The following is a 25,749-nucleotide window of genomic DNA, read 5'->3' as shown; positions in this document are numbered from 1 at the left end:
CCTTACATCAACACAGGCTGTTATGATTAAATCTGCTGTTACTGCCACTCACCTTCTGGCCCTCCCAGTCAGCCGGTCCTTGCCCTTGGCTTTACTGCTGACCACTGGAACATTTTTACCCCGCTTGTCCTTGCCCCCCAGCTGCTGACCTGGAGATGAAAACAAGCAAAGCTAAGAGAAACAGCAGAATAGTTCTCCATCATTGGCTGATTGGTTGCTTGTACTGAGGATTTAAATGATTCAGCTGCTGGTACACAGTATAAAGCATTCAAACTCACCCAGTGGATCAGCATTTGATTTGGGGTGACCTCTCTTTGCATTTCTTCCTCCTGAAAATCAAACAAGTTCAACAATTATTGGGCATCACTGGAAATAAGACATACTTGATTATGGTCTGACTATTCCTCAGTGTTTGAGTTGAAAATAATTTACTACAGAGTGAAATTCTCACCTCTGGCTGTAGGCCCCCTTTCTCTCTCCCTAGGAGATTTATCTGAAAACCTAAAGAGAGACATTTAGTTTACAGTGAAATAATTAAAACCTAATACACAGCTGGGATGTTCCATTAACAGATGAACTACCAGATAACGAGGCCATGGTTTTGGTGTTAAAGTAAACAGACAAAATCTTACCTACCAGGGTTAATGAAGGGTCCAATGCATTTGGTTGGACATTTCTCAAGTATCTGTGTTGTTCCACTAACATAACAATTTACATTCCATTACTTTCATTCAACAGCCATTTTCATTTCCAAGTAATCATTACATGCTGAGCTCAGAGCTAGAATGAGACATTGTACAGAGATGGCTGTGATATCTTGAGGTCATGTAGCTACAGATTTGAAATGCTCTCAATCAATGAGAGAAGATTTGAAATGGACAAGACGGCGGCTTACACATTGTTGGATTACTTAATGGAGCAAAAAATATATTTATTTTAATAACGGTGCATTTTATAACTTCAAACAAATCACCTGCAACTGGACACAAACATTTTAGAAGATTCATGTTTGGACGAGTCGAGAATGAAGATAGTATCGCCACGTCAAGGTTGGTTGAAAATTCTCTGCTCTACGCCAAACAGTAACTTTCCTGTAACGGCTAATGGAGAATCATGTTACAAATCTGTAGCTAGAGGTCACGATCCTACACTCCTCATTCATTGACAACATCTAAACTGCTGAATCAAAAAATATTTTTCCTACTCTAGTTAGTCTGAGGCCTTTTTTCAACCATGCCACAAAAGGAAAGGCATCCCAGCACCAGCTAAAAGTATCCTATTATCTTGTCTCTTTAAAGTTTGATGCTTCTTTCTTCTAAACAGAACATTTATTTATCCAGCCACTGTACTGCTCACAGCACATCTGTTGTGTTTGAACAAGGAACAGAAAGAGGGGTGTCATATATTTAGCTCCTAAGCAGTAAGGACGCCACTGTGTGAAAGGACAGCAGCTCCATACATAGTCAAATACTGGGTTCCAAATTCAAATCATGTAACCTATATATAAGCAGATGTTTTCATTCCGTGGCGCTCAAGGCCTAAAACTGGCCTACTTTTATCCTTTCTCCATGGTTCCAAAACATTGCATGTCAGCTTGTTACAAACTTCTTCTAGTGAAAGTGTCCAATGTCTAGCATAGCTGACAAAGGGAGAGGGTGGTAAGAGTACTAGGGAGAGGGTAGTTAGATGATAGGATAAATACCATTTCATGATTTAGCAGATACCTCAGAAGAGAACAAACACATTTTTGCCAGGTCATTCAGTCTCCCTCTCTAATAGAGTTATTTGCCAGTCTCCATCCAACATCATTACATTTGCTGTGACTTGTTATTTATGTCTTGTGACTTGATTGGATTAAGTCTTGTGACCGTGTGAAATCAGTATCATGGGATAGGGCATGGTCCAAAATGTGGATCGCGTGAATACCTCCAACAACGGAAATCTTCCACCAGAGTAAATTAGCATTCTGAAAGTACCTAGTTTATACCACTATCTTCTCTGTGCAGACACCATTCTGCACTTCTTTAGAAAATGCAATGCAACCATTTCTAAGTTTAGAAGTACAGAAGATAGACTGAGATACAATCATTGTTCAATAGAGGAAATAATAGAGAAGGTAATCTGCTTGATGAGTGAATGAGTTAACGTTTTAGTTTAGTTACAATGACAAGAGAATGGCCTATTTTGCATGGTAAGAGATGAGATGTGTGGTAGTTAGCTGTAGTTGTTGTGAGAACAAGACCGGAAGACGAGCACATACAGAAGAGTACTCATTTAATTGTAACATTAATTTATAATCTAAATGGAATTTGAGCACTCAGACATTCATCCTGCAAACATAATAGCCAAACTGAAATGATTGACAGAGGAAACTAAAGTGAAGAAGTGCAAAGCAGCCAGGGATGGGAGTGGGCTTACATATTCTCTGTTTTGTCCATGTCCCATGCCCGCCTCCACTGGCCCTTGGCATTTTTGTGGCGCGCCAAGCGTTCACGGTCGATCTGCTCACGCTCCATCTTCCAGCACAAGTACTCCTGCTGCAACACTTTAGACGTGGGGATGGTGAGGTCTGTGTCGCCCGCTGGGTCTAGCCTCTCAGACTCCTGCAAGAAGAACACAAGTACCAGTCATAGCTTAGTGCCAGTGGTGAAAACTGCAAAAGGCCTACCATGGTCAGATATCCAATCTGTACTTCGGTTGTGAGAGTAAGCTTTCTTCAAACACTTTGTGTGAGACAGTGGCAATACAGGTCAAAATAACAGCCTTATATAATAATTGGCCTTGGGTTGGTGAAGCCTCTGGGCAGTCCAGAAGATCAGAGGAACAGCAGGGGTCTGAGGGAGAACTGAACAAGTGCTCTTAGTTCATACATAAAAGAGGTCATATCTGTAGATTGGATGGGCTTTCATCACATCATTGTGACTAGTCACCCGGGGTCCTAGAGTGCTACACTGTCTGAAGGCTTTCATCCAAGTTATCCTCTTGTTTCACTCATTAATATACTTCAAATTGAGAATCACCCTGCCTGACCAGTGTTGGTAGTGGACATACAGTGTGATGAGGTCTTCATGGGTCTAAAATGTTGGACCTGTTCCAAAATTGACCTGGGGCTTTCCCACCCGGACCCAATATGCATAAAAATGTTTTACACACACACACTTTATTAACTGGAACTGATACAGCGTGAGAGGGAGAGAGGTGATGCTCTAGCAGGCGAGGGAGGAGCTGTACTGTGAGTGTTGCTACAGACAAAATAACTTACACACTGCTCCAGAATCCAATGCTTTACACCACTCCAGCCGATGCTTGGCATTGCGCATGGTGATTTTAGGCTTGTGTGTGGCTGCTCGACCATGGAAACCCATTTCATGAGGCTCCTGACGAACAGTTATTGTGCTGACGTTGCTTCCAGGGGCAGTTTGGAACAAGATAATCAGTGTTGCAACCGAGGTCAGACGATTTTTACGCACTGTGCACTTCAGCACTCGGCGGTCCAGATCTGTAAGCTTGTGTGGCCTACCACTTAACAGCTGTTGCTCCTAGACGTTTCCACTTCAAGATAACAGCACTTATAGTTGACCAGGCCAGCTCTAGCAGGGCAGAAATTTGACTACTGACTTGTTGGAAAGGTGGCATCCTATGACAGTGTAACGTTGAAAGTCACTGAGCTCTTCAGTACGGGCCATTCTACTGCTAATGTTTGTTTGTGGAGATTGCATGGCTGTGTGCTCATTTTATACACCTGTCAGCATCAGGTGTGGCTAAAATATCAAAATCCACTCATTTGAAGGGGTGTCCACAAATGTTTGGCCATGTAGTGTAGATACTACTCTACAAACCAGGAGAATCGATGTGTGGTTCCATTCATGTTCTTTCTGTGAAGGGTTTTTACGACTGGACAGGAGCAGTCAGGAGACAAGAATAATGGAGACCGACAGACAAAAACCACTGATTGGGCACAGAGGGATAAACTAGGGACAGGCAGAAATATGTTTTCCCCCACGGTGTGGACCAATCAGAGACAGGTAAACATGTGGCTCTCCTGCAGGCAGTATCGGGAACGTGGCATCTGTGATCATCTCTCGGTTTGCTTCTCCTCGCTCTTCTTTGTCTATTCTTCCCCGGTCCTGGGGGATGCAGGGGCCACAGGGGACGGCAAGTCTCACATGTTCTAACAGGCCTGCTCCCGCTGGCTCCGTCAAGCACACCACTAGTTAGCACTTTCAAATTTCCTGCCTCTGCTGGGTCTCCCTCCCAGGGTTACAGGGGTTCAGGGAGGAGCAGCACACTGGCCAACAGAAAAAACCTGGGTCATATTCATTAGGGCATTGTAGCAAAACATTTTAACAGAAAATGAAAACAAGACTGATTGGACTTAAGTTCAATAGGTTTTATATTTATTATTCTATTTGGTGTCCATTGAATACCCTGGGCTCCGTCTTGTCTTGAACTGTCTGACCATACTTATTCCGAAGCGGTGTTGGATACCTCCCAAAACAGAACAACTTCATATCTAGGCTATATCAGATCATAACTGCTAACATAGCTCTGATCATGTTCTTCTTATGCAACTCTACCATCCAAAAACCAGCCACGATGGAAGAGGTTGCGTAACTCATAGCATTCTCCACAGCCGGGCTGAGAACACACCAACGTAGTATACAGAGTGGGACATGAACAGCATCACTTGTCATGTGGCTCCTTCCTTGCGGGTAGGAGCGTTGGGCCAGTAACCGAAAGGTTGCTTGGTCAAATCCCCCTGAGCCGACAAGGTGAATATTTGTCATTCTGCCCCTGAGCAAGGCAGTTAACCCCTAAGAACAATTACTCCCCAGGCACCAATGATGTCGATTAAGGCAGCCCCCCGCACCTCTCGGATTCAGAGGGGTTGGGTTAAATGCGGAAGACACATTTCAGCTGAATGCATTCAGTTGTACAACTGACTACGTATCTCCCTTTCCTCTGAAGGCTCTGTTCCCTCCCTGCCTGCCTCCTGCTTCTGGGTGTTTATCACACTCCTGATCTGTTACCCTACCTGCCCTGCTCCTACCCTATATTTGACTGGCAACACTAACAGACCAAGAGAACTGGTGGCACATGGGGACAACTTACCAGAGGGGGGGTGTAAGGGAGGGGGTGATACTTTTGTTTGGGGAAAGATGCAGTCTTCTTCAACTCCAAAGACCGGGAGTGTTGGAGTCTGTTTCTATATTTCCTTGGTTATGCAAATATGTGTTTATTAGATGACATTGCTCATTAAGAATATAATATTGCATTTCTATATACATATATGGTGTTTACATTTATTTGGTTATGTGGCCTCTTATTATAGTCCTATAATTTGAATTAAAATATGGCAATTACGCCCTCTAGGCTCAATCAGTTGGAAGTACAGGGCTCAATCAGTTGGAAGTACGGGTGGGCTTTCCCAGATAGGTGCATATTGGGTATAAGGAGGGGAAGTAAGTACCTACTAGTTATGGAAAATGTTTGTGATACTGGGATGGCATACATTTTCTGAACCATATACATTTTTACCCTGATCTTTCTTGTTTACCTGGAATATTGAAACCTTTGTTTGCCTTGCATTTAATATTTTGGGTTCCACAAATAAAACGTCAAGTTTGATTCATCATGCCATCGATTTCATTTGGATTCTTGGGTTTTCTAAAAACTGATTTTGGATGTACTCAAACGTGGAACTAGTTTTCCCACGGCTATTCAAAAGCCACCACATTTAAGTTAAATTGTCATGGATTTAGTACAGTTCCACACTTTATAGATTTATCAAGTCACCTGGAGCAGATCAGCGATGCCAACCAAAGAAACTGTGAGTAAGGTACGGGTATAATTTAAGTTAAGCCACTTTGTGATGTTGGTTTGGAAACATTGTCACAAGCTATTCAACTGTAAATGAACCATCCGTGCGATGGGAAGCTGTTAAGCGCTATTGGAAATGCACTGTTGATATTGAAGTGTGGAACTGAAAATTGTGAATGGAAGTGGCAGGCACCCATTCTGAAGCTCTGGTGGGAAAATTTTTTGGAAAGGTGGATGGGAGCTCGACTAATAAAGAAAAATAATGCAATTCAAGCATTGATGGATGGTGGTGAAAATGATGACGTTGTGTGTTCAATGGTTAATTGGCTGAGTTTATGGAACTGTATGTGGCTGTGCATAATATATTGTCTGAAGAGGAAAGAGTCTGATCATGCTGATTGGTAGGAACAAAAAGTTTTGCTTTTCAAAGGAGTTTCTAGATCAAGTGGGGTTTTGGTTGCATGGTAAAGGGAAAAAGGATTCACACCTGCTAAGTGTCATTGGTTCAGTTGAAAGTCTGTTGTATCAGAAAGTGCCTCAAAGTCAAAAAATGATTCAGAATTGCAAAGTGCCATTGGTCCACATGACAGTGCATCTGCTTTATCAAAAAAGTCACATGCATCCGACACAAGGTCAAGTGATCCGGTGCTAGAATGAAAGCACAGTCTGAGTATGCTGCTTTGAAAGCTAAAGAGGCAGTTGTGGAAAATAATGTCCTTGATATGGAACAAACAAAAATAAAGGCAAAATGCAAGTCTAAGAGGAATGTGAAAAATCCTCTTGCACAGGCAAGGAAAAGTTCAATTGATGACAAAAGAAACTGGAATGAACGTGACCACCGCATCTGAAGCATTAATGCAAATTATGGCACAAAACCCTGCACCAACACCTAAAACACAGGGTTGGTGGCGCTGAGGAGGGCACGCGTTTTGCCGATTCCTGCTCAACTCTATTGCGATTTGAGTTAATTATTACTTTGTTTAAAATAATTTCCTAATACCGACAAACACTTCTGGATCATGAATCGGAAGCTACATTCTTATGGCTTAGTCTCGCAGATCTGGAATAGTAGTTTCGCTACTTTGTTCCACGCACAGCGGGCTTACCTGTTCCCCCTGGCCGAGATGACCTAAAGCAAAGCATGCAACGAAGAGGAGGAAGGAAAGCGAGGCTGAAAAGACGGGCTACATTGCCTACTTTTCCTAGTATCCTGATGGCTAATGTCCAATTGCTGGAATTTTATTGCTTTGAACTGAACAAGGCTTCAATCGCAGCAGGATATCAGAGAATGCTGTGTCTGTATTTACCCGGCCCCACTTCAGCCAATCAGATCACGTCTCTCTGTTCCTATTCTTCACCAACAAGCAGCAACTCACGAAGGAGCCACCAACTCAGACAGTAGTGAGGCCCTAGACAGAGGCAGTCTCAATACTGAGGGATTGTTTTGAGAATACTGATTTGGAATATGTGACCCACCACCTGGATTCGGTCCTATGTAACAACATTTTAAAATGTTGTTTTGTATATTGTATAAAAAGTAGACTCATGGCTAGAAAATGTTATATTATACACTGCATTTGAGGAACAATGGGAAAATAATTCTGCTTTTAAAGTTGATAAACTTGTAACCCCACTTGAGAAAATGGCCCGTGAGTGTTTTGGCACACCTACTGGAGAACTCTTCTTTGTCGACAGCCATTCAGCGTCGTTCACACCCTGCAAATTGGTCCGATATCGCTTACTCCTCGTCAGAAAAGGACAATTTGCACATTAATATGTAAAACTGAACACTACAAAATAACAACGTGAAAGCGCAAACGAAAATCAAAACAGTCCCGTATGGTACAGACACCGGAAACAATCACCCACAACTCAAAAGTGAAACCAGGCTACCTAAGTATGGTTCTCAATCAGGGACAACGATTGACAGCTGCCTCTAATTGAGAACCATACCAGGCCAAACACAGAAATCCCAATTCATAGAAAAAGGAACATAGACAACCCACCCCACTCACGCCCTGACCATACTAAAACAAAGACATAACAAAAGAACTAAGGTCAGGACGACACTTAAGCCTTAACCCCATCCATCTCTTGAAGGATTAACAGTGTAGTAAACAACCAAAGATTTCAAGACTAAAAGTTTTAATTTTACCTTTATTTAACTAGGCAAGTCAGTTAAGAACAAATTCTTATTTTCAATGACAGCCTAGGAACAGTGGGTTAACTGCCTGTTCAGGGGCAGAACGACAGATTTGTACCTTGTCAGCTCGGGGATTTGAACTTGCAACCTTCTGGTTACTAGTCCAACACTCTAAACGCTAGGCTACCCTGCCACCCCAGTGATGAAAGAAGTAGTGAAAATGCACTTTATTTTGTCCTTGGCCTATATCCACTGCTTAATTTGTAAATCGGTAGGTGCCGGAACAAAAAAAGTGAGCGTGAGAGGAAGGTGACTTGGAGAGCTCTGAGGCACCAGAACATCACCTTTATAGTAAAGCATTGTAAGCATATTATCGCATTTGTATAGTGGTCTAGACTATAGCAGTAGAGCAGAGGGGCTTGCAGAATTTGTTTTGTAGCCTAGGGTGTGGGAATAATTGGGCCTTTTTATAAACGCATTTCATGCAATTCTATGTAATTTTACATGACTGGAGACTTTAGCAGAATCTCTTTTAATACCGCACAAATGATTGAAATGTCAGGCTACTTTGACACTGACAAACTGAGAATTAAAAAACAACAACCTCGTCTTCAATCCATCAATAGCCTAGGTATTTGTGTGTGGAGGAGACACCCATAGTACACAATATGAGGAGGAAATTATAGTCTTAAGCCTAGTCCTAAACTTTCCAGTTTCAATGACTCACCCAATGATGCGCAGCTCACTCACCTGCGATGGCCGATGTGCTCATGGCAAAAGTCTCTCGCTCTCTTTTTAGTAAAAACAATGCTGTTCGCTCAATAGGCCTATTTGTAAGTTGATAAAATAGTTGCATAGCCTACAGACAGATAAGTATTTTTGTTTCAGCAGGGGCCATTTGCTTTCCAACCTGTGCTATCCCACGATTGTATTTGAAATATTGCAAAAAGGCCTGTTTTGGCTGCATGCTGTTCACCGACATTTACCACTCGTTCCCAGGGTAGCCTAGTGGTTAGAGCGTTGGACTAGTAACTGAAAGGTTGCAAGTTCATATCCCCGACAAGGTACAAATCTGTCGTTCTGCCCCTGAACAGGCAGTTAACCCACTGTTCCCAGGCTGTCATTGAAAATAAGAAAGTGTTCTTAACTGACTTGCCTAGTTAAATAAAGGTAAAAAATTTAAAATTAAATTTGACCTTGTATTTTTTCCGAGTTCCCAGTTGTTTTCAATGCATCGATACTACCATGGAGGAAGCTAAAGCTAGCAACTAGATTCAATGTTAGCTAGCTAGCTAAAATTAGGCTATATCTAGCAATACAAATGGGTTTCTGAGAAACGAATAGTATTACTACACAGATCAAACAAGTAATGTTAGCTAGCGAGCCAGCCAGCTAATGTTAGTGAGCTAGCTAACAGTATCCTTTAACTTGCAATGAAAACAACTTTCTTACAAATTAGAAACGTTTAATATCTGAAAATGTAGTGAGACTCTTACCCGTATGCATGGATGAACGCTTCTCTCTCTCTGACATGGATGCCATGGTTGCCCTTAGTTTGAAGATGTAATCCGGAGTGAGGTATTTTACACAACAGCCTTTGTTGTGTTCTCTTTTTGGACTCTCTCCGGATTTTGGCAATCTTGCTGCTTCCACCGGGCATTCCACTGATTTCAAAACTGTCAACTTCTTCCGTGACAATGACACCGTCTCTTCACCACCATTGTCATCAAAAGACTCTACAATGTCTGATTCAATGAGAATGTTTTTACCTAAATCAGGGATTTCCTTATTCCTCTGATTCATTTTCAGAGTCCGAGTGTGTCAGCATGGCACGATCATCATCCAACTTTTTTCCACTGGGCTATGTTGTTAGCGCTACTAACTTCAGGGCAGCATTGTTGAGAGCAGTAGCAAAATGTTCAGTTATTCATGGCATCTTAAAAATAAATAAAAATAAAAGCTGCAGTAGAAAGGATTATCCACACAAACTGAGCATCTCATGTTATAGACAGAAGCACACTAAATGGCAGACCAATCTGAGTTCATCTCTAGGCATGTCCAGCCCACCTATAATCTCAGCCAATCATGGCTAGTGGCTAAACCAACTAGGTTCAAAATTTAACAATTGTATTCGTATTTACAGATGGCATACAAGTTTGTTATTAAGGCACATGAAAGTTCACATGTTCCAGAAGGTATTTCTGCAACAAAAAAAAAAACATTTTGAAAGAAGAAAAAAACTTCAAATGCTACTCCTGTGAAATAGTAAGGTGCGACATACGCAGCAGAGCTTATTGAAACGGGTCAAATACAGTGCATTCAGAAAGTAGTCAGACCCTTTTCATTTTTTTACATTACAGCCTGATTCTAAAAATGCATTCAATTAATTGTTTTCCTCGTCAATCTACACACAATACCCCATAATGATAAAGTTAAAACCAAACTCATTTTTGCGTGGATTCCTCATCTCGGTTACCTTTTAACAGCTAGGACCGCTATTTCTTGACCCGGAATCCCGCTCAACAGACAGGTTGAAGCCTGCTTGACAGAGATGCTAAGCTGTTAGCCATCAAGCTAATTAATTTGGTACCAGATGAGTTTTGCAATGGAGCCCTCTTTGTCTGGAGAAATAAACAAACAGTTCCAGTGCTGTAGGAGCTGTATCTACTACGCTTTGTTTCGGGACAAACCGGATCACTCAGAGTTCCAATGCAAGAAACTGGGGAAAACACAGAGTTGAATGTTTACATTTTATACGCCGGTGGCTGGACGACATTCACGCTTGTTGGATGCATCTCTGCCTTGCTATCCGACTGGTCGATGTTGCCCGGAGCTCCCCCATCTGATAGCGGAGTCGAAGGAGCACAGCAAGAGGAGCAAGGCAATCAATGATGGTCGCATGTCACGAGCCGTGGAAGCCAAAGACAGCGGCCTCCCACAAAGCAGTCTACACTCACAACGAGAGGCAGATACAAACAATGAATAGTTTAGCGTCCTGTAGTCTGATCTTCTTGCACCTTCGTCGCTGGGGTTGCAGGTGTCTGCGGCCGCAGTGCATACTACTACGATTTCAAAGTCGACATCGGCAACCTTTCGTCCCTGCTCTGGATCAAGCAGGGCTTCTCCATCTGTTGGAGGACTGCACCAGGAGCCGGGAGCAACGGGCTCAAGTTATTCTGCCTCTCGCCCATCCATAAAGGGTTCTCCAAATCCTGTGAAGCGTGGGAGTAGGTGGATTTCCTCGTCATTCTCGCCAGATATGATTTTGAGTAGTTCCCTGGTAAAAAATGTGACCATTCCTGGTGCAAAAACAACGTCCTACCCCGGAGCTCAGGTAAAATACATTACTAAGCTGCTCCCGAATGCACTACGTCAGGACATTGAAATCGATCCTATCGTAGTCCATGTGGGTTTAAATTACATTATGAAGGGCAGCTCTGAACAGTTGAAACTGGATTTTAAAGAGTCTGCTAGACACTAACAAAATTCCCATCATATCTGGCCCTGTGCCGCCTCTGAATTGTGGCATTGAACACTTTAGCAGGATTCTCTCTCTTCACAAATGGCTACGTGATTATTGCAACTCAATGGGTGTAACTTTTGTTGACAATTTCGATAACTTTTGGAAAGAAAACACATTTTTTATAAGGATCTCAATAATTTGGGTTCCTGGACCGTTTCACAGCATTATAAGACTGTGTTGAGACAATGGCTTATCAATGACCCAAGCGCAGCTCAGCTAATCCCTACCATTGTGACGCAGAGTTGTCATAATGCTTCAACAAATGTACATTACCAGGGGAGTTGGTAGACAGAATGTAAGTAACCTATTAATGCCTCTCTTAACTGTCCTGAATGCCTCTGCTGATCCTACAGCTATAGTATGCAGTAATCATGTGCCTATGAACCAGATTTATACTGCTGGCACTGAGCCGGTGTGCCCTAGGAGGAAGTTCACTGTTTGCAGTTCACCCTGCACTAACATAAATAACATGAGCGTATCTACTTCTGCTAAGCTTCCCAGTAAAGCAATAAAAATAAGTAAGCATCCTTAGAGGAAAAGTGATCAAAATAGCCCAAGTTAACATGTGTAGCTTAAGAAACAAGGTTTATGAAATCAATAATTTGCTAGTAAAAGATGACATTCATATTCTGACTCTCAAACTCACTTAGATGATACAGTGGTAGTAATACAAGGTTATAACATTTACAGAAAATATATAAATGCCAATGGTGGATGTGTTGCTGTTTATAATCAGAACCACATTCCTGTAAAGATTAGATAGGATCTCATGTTAAATACTGCCTCTCCTAAAGCCCATTCTGGTGGGAAGCTGCTATAGACCACCAAGTGTTAACACTCAGTATCTGGATAACATGTGTGATATGCTTGATAATGTATGTGATATCAGTGGTATCTTTTCTGGATTATTTTACATATTGACTGGCTTTTATCAAGATGCCCACTCAAGAAAAAGATCAAAATGGAACCAGTGCCTGCAACCTGGTTCAGGTTATCAGTCAACCTACCAGGGTAGTTACAAACAGCACAGGGATGAAATCATGAACATGTATTGATCAAATCTTTACTAAGGCTGAAGAAATATGCTTGAGAGCAGAATCCAGATCCATCGGATGTAGTGAGCACAATACAGTAGCCATATCTAGGAAAAAACAGATGTCCAAAGGCTGGGCCTAATATAGAGTATATGAGGTAATGCGATAAGTTTTATAGTGATTCCTATGTTATTGATGTAAAGAATATTTGCCAGCAACAAACGCTGACACTACACAGACAAGTATATATTGTAATTTTGAATTCCTTTAAGTGAGTGTGTCACGTTCTGACCTTAGTTATTTTGTTATGTCTTTGTTTTAGTATGGTCAGGGCGTGAGTTGGGTGGGTTGTCTATGTTCCTTTTTCCATGTTTGGGGATTTCTGTGTTTGGCCTGGTATGGTTCTCAATCAGAGGCAGCTGTCAATCGTTGTCCCTGATTGAGAACCATGCTTAGGTAGCCTGGTTTCATTTTTGAGTTGTGGGTGATTGATTTCCATGTCAGTGTTTGATCCACACGAAACTGTTTCGGTTTTGTTATTTCACGTTGTCGTTTATTGTTTTGTTCAGTGTTCATTATTCTTATTATACAATATGGACACTTACCACGCTGCGCATTGGTCCTCCGATCCTTCCTACTACTCCTCCTTGTAAGAGGATTTGTGACGCATTCAGCTCGTGCTGCACGTAACTGGTCTGGTAGAGTCTAACCATTTGCAACATCCGGCTTACACCGTATTCTGCTTGGTCTAATGTGAAAGGGGTTTTATGCACGCTGGTAAAAGCGGGCGTTCCATGACGCCGACATAATGTCTGTGCTCATGTGGGTGTGGTCACTGACTGGGTAGAACATTTATGGAAAACTATTCTCATTTAGAAGGCTAAATTCACATTTCATCTCATCACAAATAGTTTCATATTTAATCATATAAGTTCCACAACATTTAGATGTAAACCTGACAACTTGGAAATGTACACTTTCAGAGATAGTTATGTTGTTCTATCGTCTTTAATGACATCACAAAATCGAAATTAAGATTTGTTATTTAAATACCCACGGACAATTCCAAATGTTTGGATTACAGAAATACTGTTTCATTATCCAATATTGGATGTTACAGTACTATAAAATAATTATCTGTTGTAAAAGGTATTCTTTTTTACTTCCATTTCTGCAGAGTGGGAGAGAAAGTTCCTGCAAGGTATTTAAGACCATCATAAAATGGCCACCTTCCACCCCCCTCCTCTCTGGTGGGAGAGAGAGGGGCTCTCTCTGATCCTCACACAGGAGGGAAGGTCATGACACTATCAACCAACGGGGTTTGACAACTTGGATGGAAAATTGAGGATAATAGCGGACGATATTGCCACTCCTATTTGCCATATTTTCAATTTAAGCCTTTTGGAAAGTGTGAACCCCCAGACTTGGAGGGAATCAAAAGTCATTCCGCTACCTAAGAATAGTAAAGCCCCCTTTACTGGCTTAAAGAGCTGACCGATCAGCCTGTTACCAACCCTTAAAGTTGGAAAAAAATGTTTGATCAGATACAATGTTATTTTACAGAAAACAAATTGACAACAGACTTTCAGCACGCTGATTGGGAAGGACATTCAACAAGCACAGGTCACTTACACAAATGACTGATGATTGGTTGAGAGAAATTGATGATACAAATATTGTGGGGGCTGTTATGCTTCAGTGCGACTTTTGACAATCATAGTCTGCTGCTGGAAAAGTGTATGTGTTGACTACGCCCACTGCTATATTGTGGATAAAGAGTTACCTGTCTAACAGACACAAAGGGTGTTCTTCAACGGAAGCCTCTCCAACATAATCCAGGTAGAATCAGGAATTCCCCAGGGCAGCTGTCTAGACCCATTACTTGTTTCAATCTTTACTAATGACATGCCACAGGTTTTGAGTAAAGACAGTGTGTCTATGTATGCAGATGACTCAACACTACACATGTCAGCCACTTCAGTGACTGAAATTACTGCAACACTTAACTTCTTATGGGCAGGTGGAACGGTAGCATCCCACCTTGACAACATCTGGTGAAATTGCAGAGCGCGAAATTCAAACTATAGAATTATAAATATTTAACTTTCATAAAATCACAAGTGTAACACATCAAAATAAAGCTTACCTTCTTGTTAATCCAGCCGCTGTGTCAGATTTGAAAAAGGCTTTATGAATAAAGCACACCATGCGATTATCTGAGGACAGCGCCCCGCATAAAAAAGCATGAAAAACATATTTCAACCAGGCAGGTGCGCCACGAAAGTCAGAAATAGCAATATAATAAATGCCTTACCTTTGATGATCTTCTTCTTTTGGCACTCCAAAAGGTTCCCAGATACATCTCAAATGGTCCTTTTGTTCGATAATGTCCTTCTTTATATCCATAAAAACTCAGTTTAGCTGGCATGCTTCAGTCAATAATCCAGAAAAATACCGTAGAAACGCGCTCTCTTCCAAGCGCTTGGAAACACTACAGCCAAGATGGGAGCCACATAGAAAAACTACAATTTCTGGCTCATTTTTCGATAAACCAGCATGAGACTATTTCTAAAGACTGATGACATCTAGTGGAAGCCCTAGGAACTGCAATCTGGGAGGATTTTGCCTTGTAATAAAAGTGACAGCCATTGAAAACAGTAGTAGGCTGAATTATTTTTGGGGCGGCAGGGTAGCCTAGTGGTTAGAGCGTTGGACTAGTAACCAGAAGGTTGCAATTAAATAAACTATACAATTTAAGACGGAGAATCGTTATTGTCTTTACCGGAGAAAAATACCAAAGAACGCGCTCTCTTCCAAGCGCTTGGAAACACTACAGCCAAGATGGGAGCCACCTAGAAAAACTACAATTTCTGGCTCATTTTTCGATAAAACAGCATGAGACTATTTCTAAAGACTGTTGACATCTAGTGGAAGCCATAGGAACTGCAATCTGGGAGGATTTCGCATTGTAATAAAAGTGACAGACATTGAAAAGAGTAACCCAATAACAGTAACCCACTGTTCCTAGGCCGTCATTGAAAATAAATAAGAATAAGAATTTGTTCCTATTTTGGTCAAATAAATAAATACAATTATCTTTTGGGGGGGATGGTTTGTCCTTGGGGTTTCTCATATCCTAGCTTCTGGGCCTGAGTAACAGGCAGTTTACTTTGGGCATGCTTTTCATCCAGACGTTTACTGGGAATAAACTGCCTTAATTTTGCTGGACCCCAGGAAGAGTAGTTGGGGATGCATAATAAATACAAAACAGGTTTTTAGACATGTTTGAAAATGCATTAAAATAAAAAACAGATACCTTATGTAAATAAGTATTCAGACACTTTGGTATGAGACTCGAAATAGAGCTCATGTGAGTCCGTTTCCATTGATCATCCTTGAGATGATTTCACAACTTGACTGGAGTCCACATTCAATTGATTGGACATTATTTGGAAAGGCGCACACACCTGTCTACATGTACAGTTGAAGTCGGAAGTTTACATACACCTTAGCCAAATACATTTAAACTTAGTTTTTCACAATTCCTGACATTTAATCCTAATACAAATTCTGTCTTAGGCCAGTTAGTATCACCACTTTATTTTAAGAATGTGAAATGTCAGAATAATAGTAGAGAGAATGATTTATTTCAGCTTTTATTTCTTTCATCACATTGGGTCAGTTGGTCAGAAGTTTACATACACGCAATTAGTATTTGGTAGCATTGCCTTTAAATTGTTTAACTTGGGTCAAACGTTTCAGGTAGCCTTCCACAAGCTTCCCACAATAAGTTGGGTGAATTTTTGCCCATTCCTCCTGAGCTGGTGTAACAGTCAGGTTTGTAGGCCTCCTTTCTCGCACACGCTTTTTCAGTTCTGTCAACACATTTTCTATAGGATTGAGGGTTTGTGATGGCCACTCCAATACCTTGATTTTGTTGTCCTTAAGCCATGTTGCCACAACTTTGGAAGTATGCTTGGGGTCATTGTCCATTTGGAAGATCCATTTGCGACCAAGCTTTAACTTCCTGACTGATGTCCTGAGATGTTGCTTCAATATATCCACATACATTTGCTTGCTCATGATGCCATTTATTTTGTGAAGTGCACCAGTCCCTCCTGCAGCGAAGCATCCTCACAACATGACGCTGCCACCCCCGTGCTTCACGTTTGGAATGGTGTTCTTCAGCTTGCAAGCCTCCCCCTTTTTCCTCCAAACATAACGATGGTCATTATGTCCAAACAGTTCTATTTGTGTTTCATCAGACCAGAGGACATTTCTCTAAAAAGTACCATCTTTGTCCCGATATGCAGTTGCAAACCATATTCTGGCTTTTTTTATGGCGGTTTTGGAGCAGTGGCTTTTTCCTTGCTGAGCAGCCTTTCAGGTTATGTCGATATAGGACTCGTTTTACTGTGGATATAGATACTTTTGTACCTGTTTCCTCAAGCATCTTAAATAGGTCCTTTGCTGTTATTCTGGGATTGATTTGCACTTTTCGCACAAAAGTACGTTCATCTCTAGGAGACAGAACGTGTCTCCTTCCTGAGCGGTATGACGGCTGTGAGGTCCCATGGTGTTTATACTTGCATACTATTGTTTGTACAGATGAACTTGGTACCTTCAGGCATTTGGAAATTGCTCCCAAGGATGAACCAGACTGGTGGAGGTCTACAATTTGTTCTGAGGGCTTGGCTGATTTCTTTTGATTTTTTCATGATGTCAAGCAAATAGGCACTGAGTTTGAAGGTAGGCCTTGAAATAAATCCACAGGTACACCTCCAATTGACTCAAATGATGTCAATTAGCCTATCAGAAGCTTCTAAAGCCATGATATCATTTTCTGGAATTTCCCAAGCTGTTTAAAGGCACAGTCAACTTAGTGTATGTAAACTTCTGACCCACTGGAATTGTGATACAGTGAATTATAAGTGAAATAATCTGTCTGTAAACAATTGTTGGAAAAATGACTTGTGTCATGCACAAAGTAGATGTCCTAACTGACTTGCCAAAACTATAGTTTGTTAACAAGAAATTTGTGGAGTGGTTGAAAAACGAGTTTTAATGACTCCTAAGTAAGTGTATGTAAATTTCCAACTTCAACTGTATATAAGGTCCCACAGTTGACAGTGCATGCCAGAGCAAAAACCAAGCAATGAAGTCGAAGGAATTGTCAGTAGAGCTCCAATACAAGATTGTTTCTACACAGTGCTTCTACATCTGCATTGCTTGCTGTTTGGGATTTTCGGCTGGGTTTCTGTATAACACGTTATGACATCTGCTGCTGTATAAATACATGTGATTGATTTGAAATTTGATTGTTTTGAGGCACAGATCTGGGGAAGGGTACCAAAACATTTCTGCAGCATTGAAGGTCCCCAAGAACATAGTGGCTTCCATCATTCTTAAATGGAAGAAGTTTGGAAGCACCAAGACTCTTATTAGAGCTTGCCGTCAAGGCAAACTGAGCAATCAGAGGAGAAGGGCCTTGGTCAGGGAGGTGACCAAGAACCCGATGGTCACTTTGACAGAGCTCCAGAGTTCCTCTGTTGCGATGGGAGAACCTTCCAGAAGGACAACCATCGCTGCAACACTCCACCAATCAGGCCTTTTTGGTATTGGCCAGACGGACGCACATCAGTAAAATGCACATGACAGCCCGCTTGGAGTTTGCCAAAAGACACCTAAAGGACTCTCAGACCATGAGAAACAAGATTCTCTGGCCTGATGAAACCAAGATTGAACTCTTTGGCATGAATGACAAGTATCATGTATGGAGGTAACCTGGCACCATCCATTCACCTACAGTGAAGCACAGTGGTGGCAGCATCATGCTGTGGGGATGTTTTCCAGCGGCAGGGACAGAGACTAGTCAGGCTTGAGGAAAAAAAATGAATGGAGCAAAGTACAGAGAGACCCTTGACTAGTCTCTCAAAGCACTTCATGGTAACAGAAGTGAGTGCTACGGGCCAACAGTCATTTAGTTCAGTTACCTTAGGTATCTTGGGAACATGAACAATGGTTGACATATTGAAGCATGTGGGGGCAACAGACTGGGATAGGGATTGATTAAAAATATCCATAAACACACCAGCCAGCTGGTCTGCGCATGCTCTGAGGATGCAACAAGCGATGCCATCTGGGTCAGCAGCCTTGTGAGGGTTAACACGTTTAAAATGTTTACTCACGCCAGCCATGGAGAAAGAGCCCACACTCTTTGGTCGTTGGTGGCACTGTATTGTCCTCAAAGCGCGCAAAGAAATTGTTTATTTTTTCTGGAAGCAAGACGTCAATATCCACGACGGGGCTGGTTTTCTTTTTGTAATCCGTGATTGTCTGTCTGTAGACACGGTCACATACGTCTTGAATTGCAACTCCACTTTGTCTCTATACTGACACTTGTTTGATTGCCTTATGGAGGGAATAACTACACTGTTTGTATTTGGCCACATTCCCAATTGCCTTGCCATGATTCATTTCGGCGGTACGTGCTTTCAGTTTTGCGCAAATGCTGCCATCAATGCACGGTTTCTGGTTAAGGAAGGTTTTAATAGTCATAGTGGGTACAACATCTCCTATACACTTCCTTATAAACTCAATCACCGAGTCAGCATATACGTTATCTGAGGCTACCCGGAACATATCCCAGTCCACGTGATTGAAGCGTGGAATCCTATTGGTCAGACCAACGTTGGATAGACCTAAGCACGGGCGACAAGAAGGAGTCATGGTCAGATTTGCCAAAAGGAGGGCGGGGGAGGGCCTTGTATGCATCGTGGAAGTTAGAGTAGCAATGGTCGAGAGTGTTACTCGCTCGTGTACTGCAATCGATATGCTGATAGAATTTAGGTAGCCTTGTTCTCAAATTAGCTGTATTAAAATCCCCAGCTACAATAAATGCAATCTCAGGATATATGGTTTTCAGTTTGCATAAAGTTCAGTGAAGTTCCTTGATGGCAGTCTTGGTATCATCTTGCGGAGGGATATACACGGCTGAGACAATAACGGAGGAGAGTTCTCTTGGGAGATAATACGGTCGGCATTTGATTGTGAGGAATTCTAGTTGAGGTGAACAAAAGGGCTTGAGTTCCTGTATGTTGTTACAATTACACCATGAGTCGTTAATCATGAATCATCCACCCCTGCCCTTTTTCTTACCGGAACGATGTTTATTCCTGTCGGTGTGATAAACTGAAAATCCCGTTGGCTGTATTGACTCCAACAGCATGTCCCAAGCTAGCCATGTTTCTGTGAAACATTGTTACAATCCCAGATATCTCTTTGGAAATCAACTCTTGCCCTAATTGCCTCCTTTGTTAACTTGGGCCTGGACAATAGTGAGTAATACACTCGGAAGCGGTGGGTGGTGTGCACGCATTGGAAGCCTCACTTGAAGACCGCTTACAACACCTTCTCCTCCGGCGGTTGTTTTGCGTCGGCCTCGAGAATCAGTTTGAATGCCTTGGGACATGCAGACAAAGGATCCGCTTTGGGAAAGTCATATTCCTGGTCGTAGTGCTGGTTGTGCTGGTAATTTGACGTCTCTCCGATATCCAATAGTTCTTCCCGGCTGTATGTAATAACACTTAAGGTTTTCTGGGCTAACAATGTAAGAAATTATACATAAAAAAAATCATTATTCATTCATTAGGAAATGTTGATGTTGTAGCCACAATAACAATCCTGACATATCCCAACCAAAAACCCTGGATGAACGGAGATATCCATACAATGCTGAGTGACCGAACTGCAGCATTCAATGTCAGCAGAATGAACTCCGATGACTCTGTGGCACATGTCGCATACAAGGTAAGCAGGAACGATCTCCGCAAATCCATTAGGGATGCAAAAAGACAATACAGACTCAAACTTGGCTAAGTGCTGATGTTCGACAACTCCAACTCATGTCGCATGTGGCAAGGATTACAGACTATCACAGACTACAAATGCAAATCCAGCTGTGCCGTGACACCAAGCCTCCCTCACAGTCAAGCTTGACACATTCTATGCTCGCTTCAAGGCAGAAAACACGGAGCCATCCAAGACAACTCCGACCCGACCAAGTGTTTTCACTCTCTGATGCTGCTTGCCCAGATGGCATCCCTGGCCGCTCCTCAGAGTGTGTCCTAACCAGCTGGTGGACGGCTTTTCAGACATGTCAACCTGTCCTTGTCCCAAGCTGTAGTCCCCACCTGCTCTAAGGAGACCACCATTGTCCCAGTGCCCAACAAAAACAAGGTGACATGCCAAAGTGACTATTACCCTGTCGCACTCACCTTGGTCATCATGAAGGGCTTTGAGAGGCTGATCATGGCCCACATCAAGGCCAGTATGCCAGGCACACTGGAACCATGCCAATTTTCCTACCGCTCCAACAGTTCCATGGAAGATTCTATTTCCATTGCTATTCACATGGTCGTAACACATCTGGACAAGAGGAACACCTATGTGAGAGTGCTGTTCATTGACTACAGTTCAGCATTCAACACTATTGTTCCAGCCAAGCTCGACACCAAGCAACAACACCTCCACACTGACTCTTAACACAAGGGCCCCCCAGGGGTGTGTCCTCAGTCCTCTGCTGTACTTAACTGCGTGGCTTTGCACGACACCAACACCATCATCAAGTTTGATGATGACACCACGGTTGGGGGATGATAACCACCAATGACGAGTCAGCCTATATGGAGGAGGTAAGTGAACTGGCATTGTGGTATTATGATAACAACCTCCCCCTCAACGTGAGCAAAACAAAGGAGTTGATTGCTGACTTCAGAAAGCAGAGAGGAAGCATTCCCCGATACACATCAACGGGACTGCAGTAGAGAGACTCACAAGTTTTAAGTTCCTCTGGGTCCACATCACTGAGGACTTGTCATGGACCAACAACACCACCACTCTTGAGAGTGCATCGATGTCTCTACTTCCTATGGTGGCAAAAGAAATTTGACATGCTTCCCCGGGTCCTCTCCAATACTACCGCTGCACGAAGGAGAGCATCCTGACCGGTTGTATCGCAGCCTGGTATGGGAATTGCTTCATCCACAACCTCAAGGCCTTACAGCGAGTGGTGAAGACGGCCTAGTACATCACTGGGACCATGCTCCCATCTACTCAAAACAGTGCCTGAGGAAGGCATGCAGTACTATCAAGGACCCCACACACCCCCACAATGAGCTGTTCTCTCCCTTACCGTTGGGTAGACGGTATCAGAGCTTGAGGTCTGATAGCAACAGGCTGAGAGACCGTGTCTCTCTACAAGCCATCAGACTGATTGAACACTTGAACTGAACTGACCACCTGCTCTGATTCTCCACACTTTAGCACACATGCACTCACACACTACAACTGCTGCTACCAGACTCTTATTATGCTGCTCATTTTATACACTGCCCCCACCCCTTCCCCAATACAAATATCAATATTGTACTATAAATTGTGCCTTCCTGTATTATTACTTCTGCTCAACTGTGTGATAACGCTCGCGGTAGCCGATGTGAACAAAACCTTTAAAAAGGTCAACAAAGCCGCTGGTCAGACAGATTACCAGGAGGTGTACTCAAAGCATGCGCGAACCTACTGTCAAGTCTCTTCACTGACATTTTCAACCTCTCCCTGACCGAGTCTGTAATACCTAAATGTTTCAAGCAAACCACCACAGTCCTTGTGCCCAAGGAAGAAAAGGTAACCTGCCTAAATGATTACCGCCCTGTAGCACTAACGTTGGTAGCCATAAAGTGCTTTGAAAGGCTGGTCATGGCTCACATCAACAGCATCCTCCCCGACACCCTGGACCCACTCCAATTTGCATACCGCCCCAACAGATCCGCAGATGATGCCATCTCAATCACACTCCACACTGCCCTTTCCCACCTGGACAAAAGGAACACCTACAGTGGGGAGAACAAGTTTTAAAAAAAATACACTGCCGATTTTGCAGGTTTTCCTACTTACAAAGCATGTAGAGGTCTGTAATTTGTATCATCGGTACACTTCAACTGTGAGAGACAGAATCTAAAACAAAAATCCAGAAAATCACATTGTATGGTTTTTAAGTAATTAATTTGCATGACAAAAGTATTTGATCACCTACCAACCAGTAAGAATTCCGTCTCTCACAGACCTGTTAGTTTTTCTTTAAGAGCCCTCGGCAGTGTATCAAATACTTGTTCTCCCCACTGTATGTGAGAATGCTGTTCATTGACTACAGCTCAGCGTTCAACACCATAGTGCCCACGAAGATCATCACTAAGCTAAGGACTCTGGGACTAAGGTGGTAAGAGTAGGCAACAACACGTCTGCCACTCTGATCCTTAACACGGGGGCCCCTCAGGGGTGTGTACTTAGTCCCCTCCTGTACTCCCTGTTCACCCATGACTGCATGGCCAAACAACTCCAACACCATCATTAAGTTTGCTGACGACACAACAGTGGTAGGCCTGATCACCAACAATGATGAGATGACCTATAGGGAGGAGGTCAGAGAACTAGCAGTATGGTGCCAGGACAACAACCTCTCCCTCAATTTCATCAAGACAAAGAAGCTGATCGGGAACTACAGGAAAAAAGCGGGCCAAACAGGCCCCCATTAACATCGTCAGGGCTGTAGTGGAGCGGGTCGAGAGTTTCAAGTTCCTTGGTGTCCACATCACCAACGAACTATCATGGTCCAAACATACAAAGGCAGCCGTGAAAGGACACAACAAAAACTTTTCCCCCTCAGGACATTGAAAAGATTTGGCATGGGTCTCCAAATCCTCAAGATCAGATCCACACCATCGAGAACATCCTGACCCGTTGCATCACGGCCTGGTATGGCAACTGCTCGGCATCTGACCGTAAGGCGCTACAGAGGGTAGTGCGTACGGCCCAGTACATCACTGGGGCCAAACTTCCTGCCATCCAGGACCTATATAATAGGCGGTGTCAGAGGAAAGCTCATAAAATTGTCAGACTCCAGTCACCCAAGTCACAGACTTTTTTCTCTGCTACCGCACGGCAAGTGGTGCCGGAGCGCCAAGTCTAGGACCAAAAGTCTCCTCAACAGCTTCTACACCCAAGCCATAAGACTGATGAACAATTAATCAAATCCCCACCCTTTTGTACACTACTGCTACTCGTTGTTCATCATCTATGCATAGTCACTTCACCCCTACTGTAGCTACAGTACATGTACAAATTACCTCAACTAACCTGTACACCCGCACACTGACTCGGTACCGGTAGCCCCTGTATATAGCCTCGTTATTGTTATTTTTACTGTGTTACTTTTTACTTTAGTTTATTTGGTCAATATTTTCATAACTCTTCTTGAACTGCACTGTTGGGGGCTTGTAAGTAAGCATTTCACGGTAAGGTCTACAATTGTTGTATATGTGACAAAGTTTGATTTGAAATGTTTATTCTATTCTACTGAGCCATTTACTTTATGTTTGTATTCTTATATTTGATTTCTTATTGTTGTTGCCTTGTCGAGAAGGAACCTACAAGTAAGAATTTTGTTGGACGATGTAAACCATGAGTATCCTGTACATACGACTAATAAAACTTGAAACCTACTCCTCCAGGATCCCAACAGGGAGAACAAACCATGGTGCACCAAGGCTACATTCTGCAACCAACATCATACAAGCACAGCAGCAGCCACAGCAACAGCCACCAACACCCACAAATGGCGCTAATGGGTAAGCAACTCAAAGTGCAGGTTCCAACCAGGTTAATGCTACTAGCAACCAAGCTGATGCTACTGCCTCCCGGGTGGCACAGTGGTCAAGGGTGCTGTACTGCAGCGCCAGCTGTGCCACCAGAGACACTGGGTTTGCTCCCAGGCTCTGCGGTAACCGGCAGCGATCGGGAGGTCCGTGGGGCGACGCACAATTGGCCTAGCGTCGTCCGGGTTAGGGAGGGTTTGACCGGTAGGGAAATCCTTGTCTCATCGCGCACCAGTGACTCCTGTGGAGGGCCGGGCGCATGGTGCGCTAACCAAGATTGCCAGGTACACGGTGTTTCCTCCGACACATTGGTGCGGCTGGCTTCCGGGTTGGATGGCGCTGTGTTAAAAAGCAGTGTGGCTTGGTTGGGTTGTGTATTGGAGGACGCATGACTTTCAACCTTCGTCTCTCTCGAGCCCGTACGGGAGTTGCAGCAATGAGAATGGCATCACTGAATTTCTGCTAAATAGCAAAAACTCTATTGCCAACAAGAGGCCTACCAGTGTTCGATGGTGACCCACTTCATTACAGGTAATTCATTACAGCTTTCCAACATGGTATTGAATGCAAAACTGACACCATGCAAGACAGGCTTTATTATTTAGCGGAGTATAAAAGTGGTCAACCAAGAGAACTTGTTCGTAGCTGTTTGCACATGAATCCAGCAAGGCTATACAATGAAGCAAAGAAACCACTTGAGTTCAACTTGGTCAATGAAATGAAGAAAAAAAACTGCATGTATGGAAAAAGCTCTGAGCTGGTCATTAAGCCAGTAGATGGGAAGGCATTGTATTCATATCCATTGTTCTTGAAAGGCTGTTCTCACACATTGCAGGACATTAAGCACACGGAGGAGCTGGAGAATGTTGGAGAATCACAAATGTCAGTTCAAAGCAAAGCTGTACACTCAGACTCTCAGTGGACAACATTGCCCAGGCAGAGGAAGCTGTTGTATGCTTTGTCCAGAATAGAATTGCTGCATTCAGCAAAGGCACAGTTAACAAATCAGCAACATATACAGTACCAGTTTAGTTTGGACACACCTTTGAGATCCTTCAAAGTAGCCACCCTTTGCCTTGATGACAGCTTTGCACACTATTGGCATTCTCTCAAACAGCTTCATGAGGTAGTCACTTATAAAACATTTCAATTAACAGGTGTGCCTTGTTAAAAGTTAATTTGTGGAATTTCCTTCCTTCTTAATGCATTTGAGCCAATCAGTTGTGTTGTGACAAGGTAGGGGTGATAAACAGAAGATAGTCCTATTTGGTAAAAGGCCAAATCTATATTATGTCAAGAACAGCTCAAATAAACAAAGATAAATGACAGTCCATCATTACTTTAAAACATGAAGGTCAGTCAATGTGGAAAATGGCAAGAACTTTTAAAGTTTCTTAAAGTGCAGTCGCAAAAAGCATCAAGCGCTATGATGAACATGGCTCTCATGAGGACCACCACAGGAAAGGAAGACCCAGAGTTACCTCTGCTGCAGAGGATTAGTTCATTAGAGTTACCAGC

The 25,749-nt window shown here is 42.8% G+C and overlaps 1 protein-coding gene across 4 annotated transcripts in view; it reads right to left on the bottom strand.

Moving 5' to 3' along the window:
* LOC118362420 (coiled-coil domain-containing protein 9B-like) overlaps positions 1-25,749 on the bottom strand; it is a 52,894-nt gene that overhangs the window by 5,589 nt on the left and 21,556 nt on the right. For all 4 annotated transcript variants that reach the window (XM_035742738.2, XM_035742735.2, XM_035742736.2 and 1 more), the window contains exons 7-10: positions 2,419-2,603; positions 452-501; positions 279-329; positions 53-149 (exon numbers count right to left, since the gene is read on the bottom strand). In XM_035742738.2, coding sequence (XP_035598631.1) covers positions 53-149; positions 279-329; positions 452-501; positions 2,419-2,603 — 383 coding nt within the window. The remainder of the gene's footprint in view (positions 1-52; positions 150-278; positions 330-451; positions 502-2,418; positions 2,604-25,749) is intronic.

Source organism: Oncorhynchus keta, chromosome 29, assembly GCF_023373465.1.
Source record: "Oncorhynchus keta strain PuntledgeMale-10-30-2019 chromosome 29, Oket_V2, whole genome shotgun sequence".
NCBI classification, from domain to species: Eukaryota; Metazoa; Chordata; class Actinopteri; order Salmoniformes; family Salmonidae; genus Oncorhynchus; species Oncorhynchus keta.
This window is presented reverse-complemented; position numbering and strand designations above follow the sequence as displayed.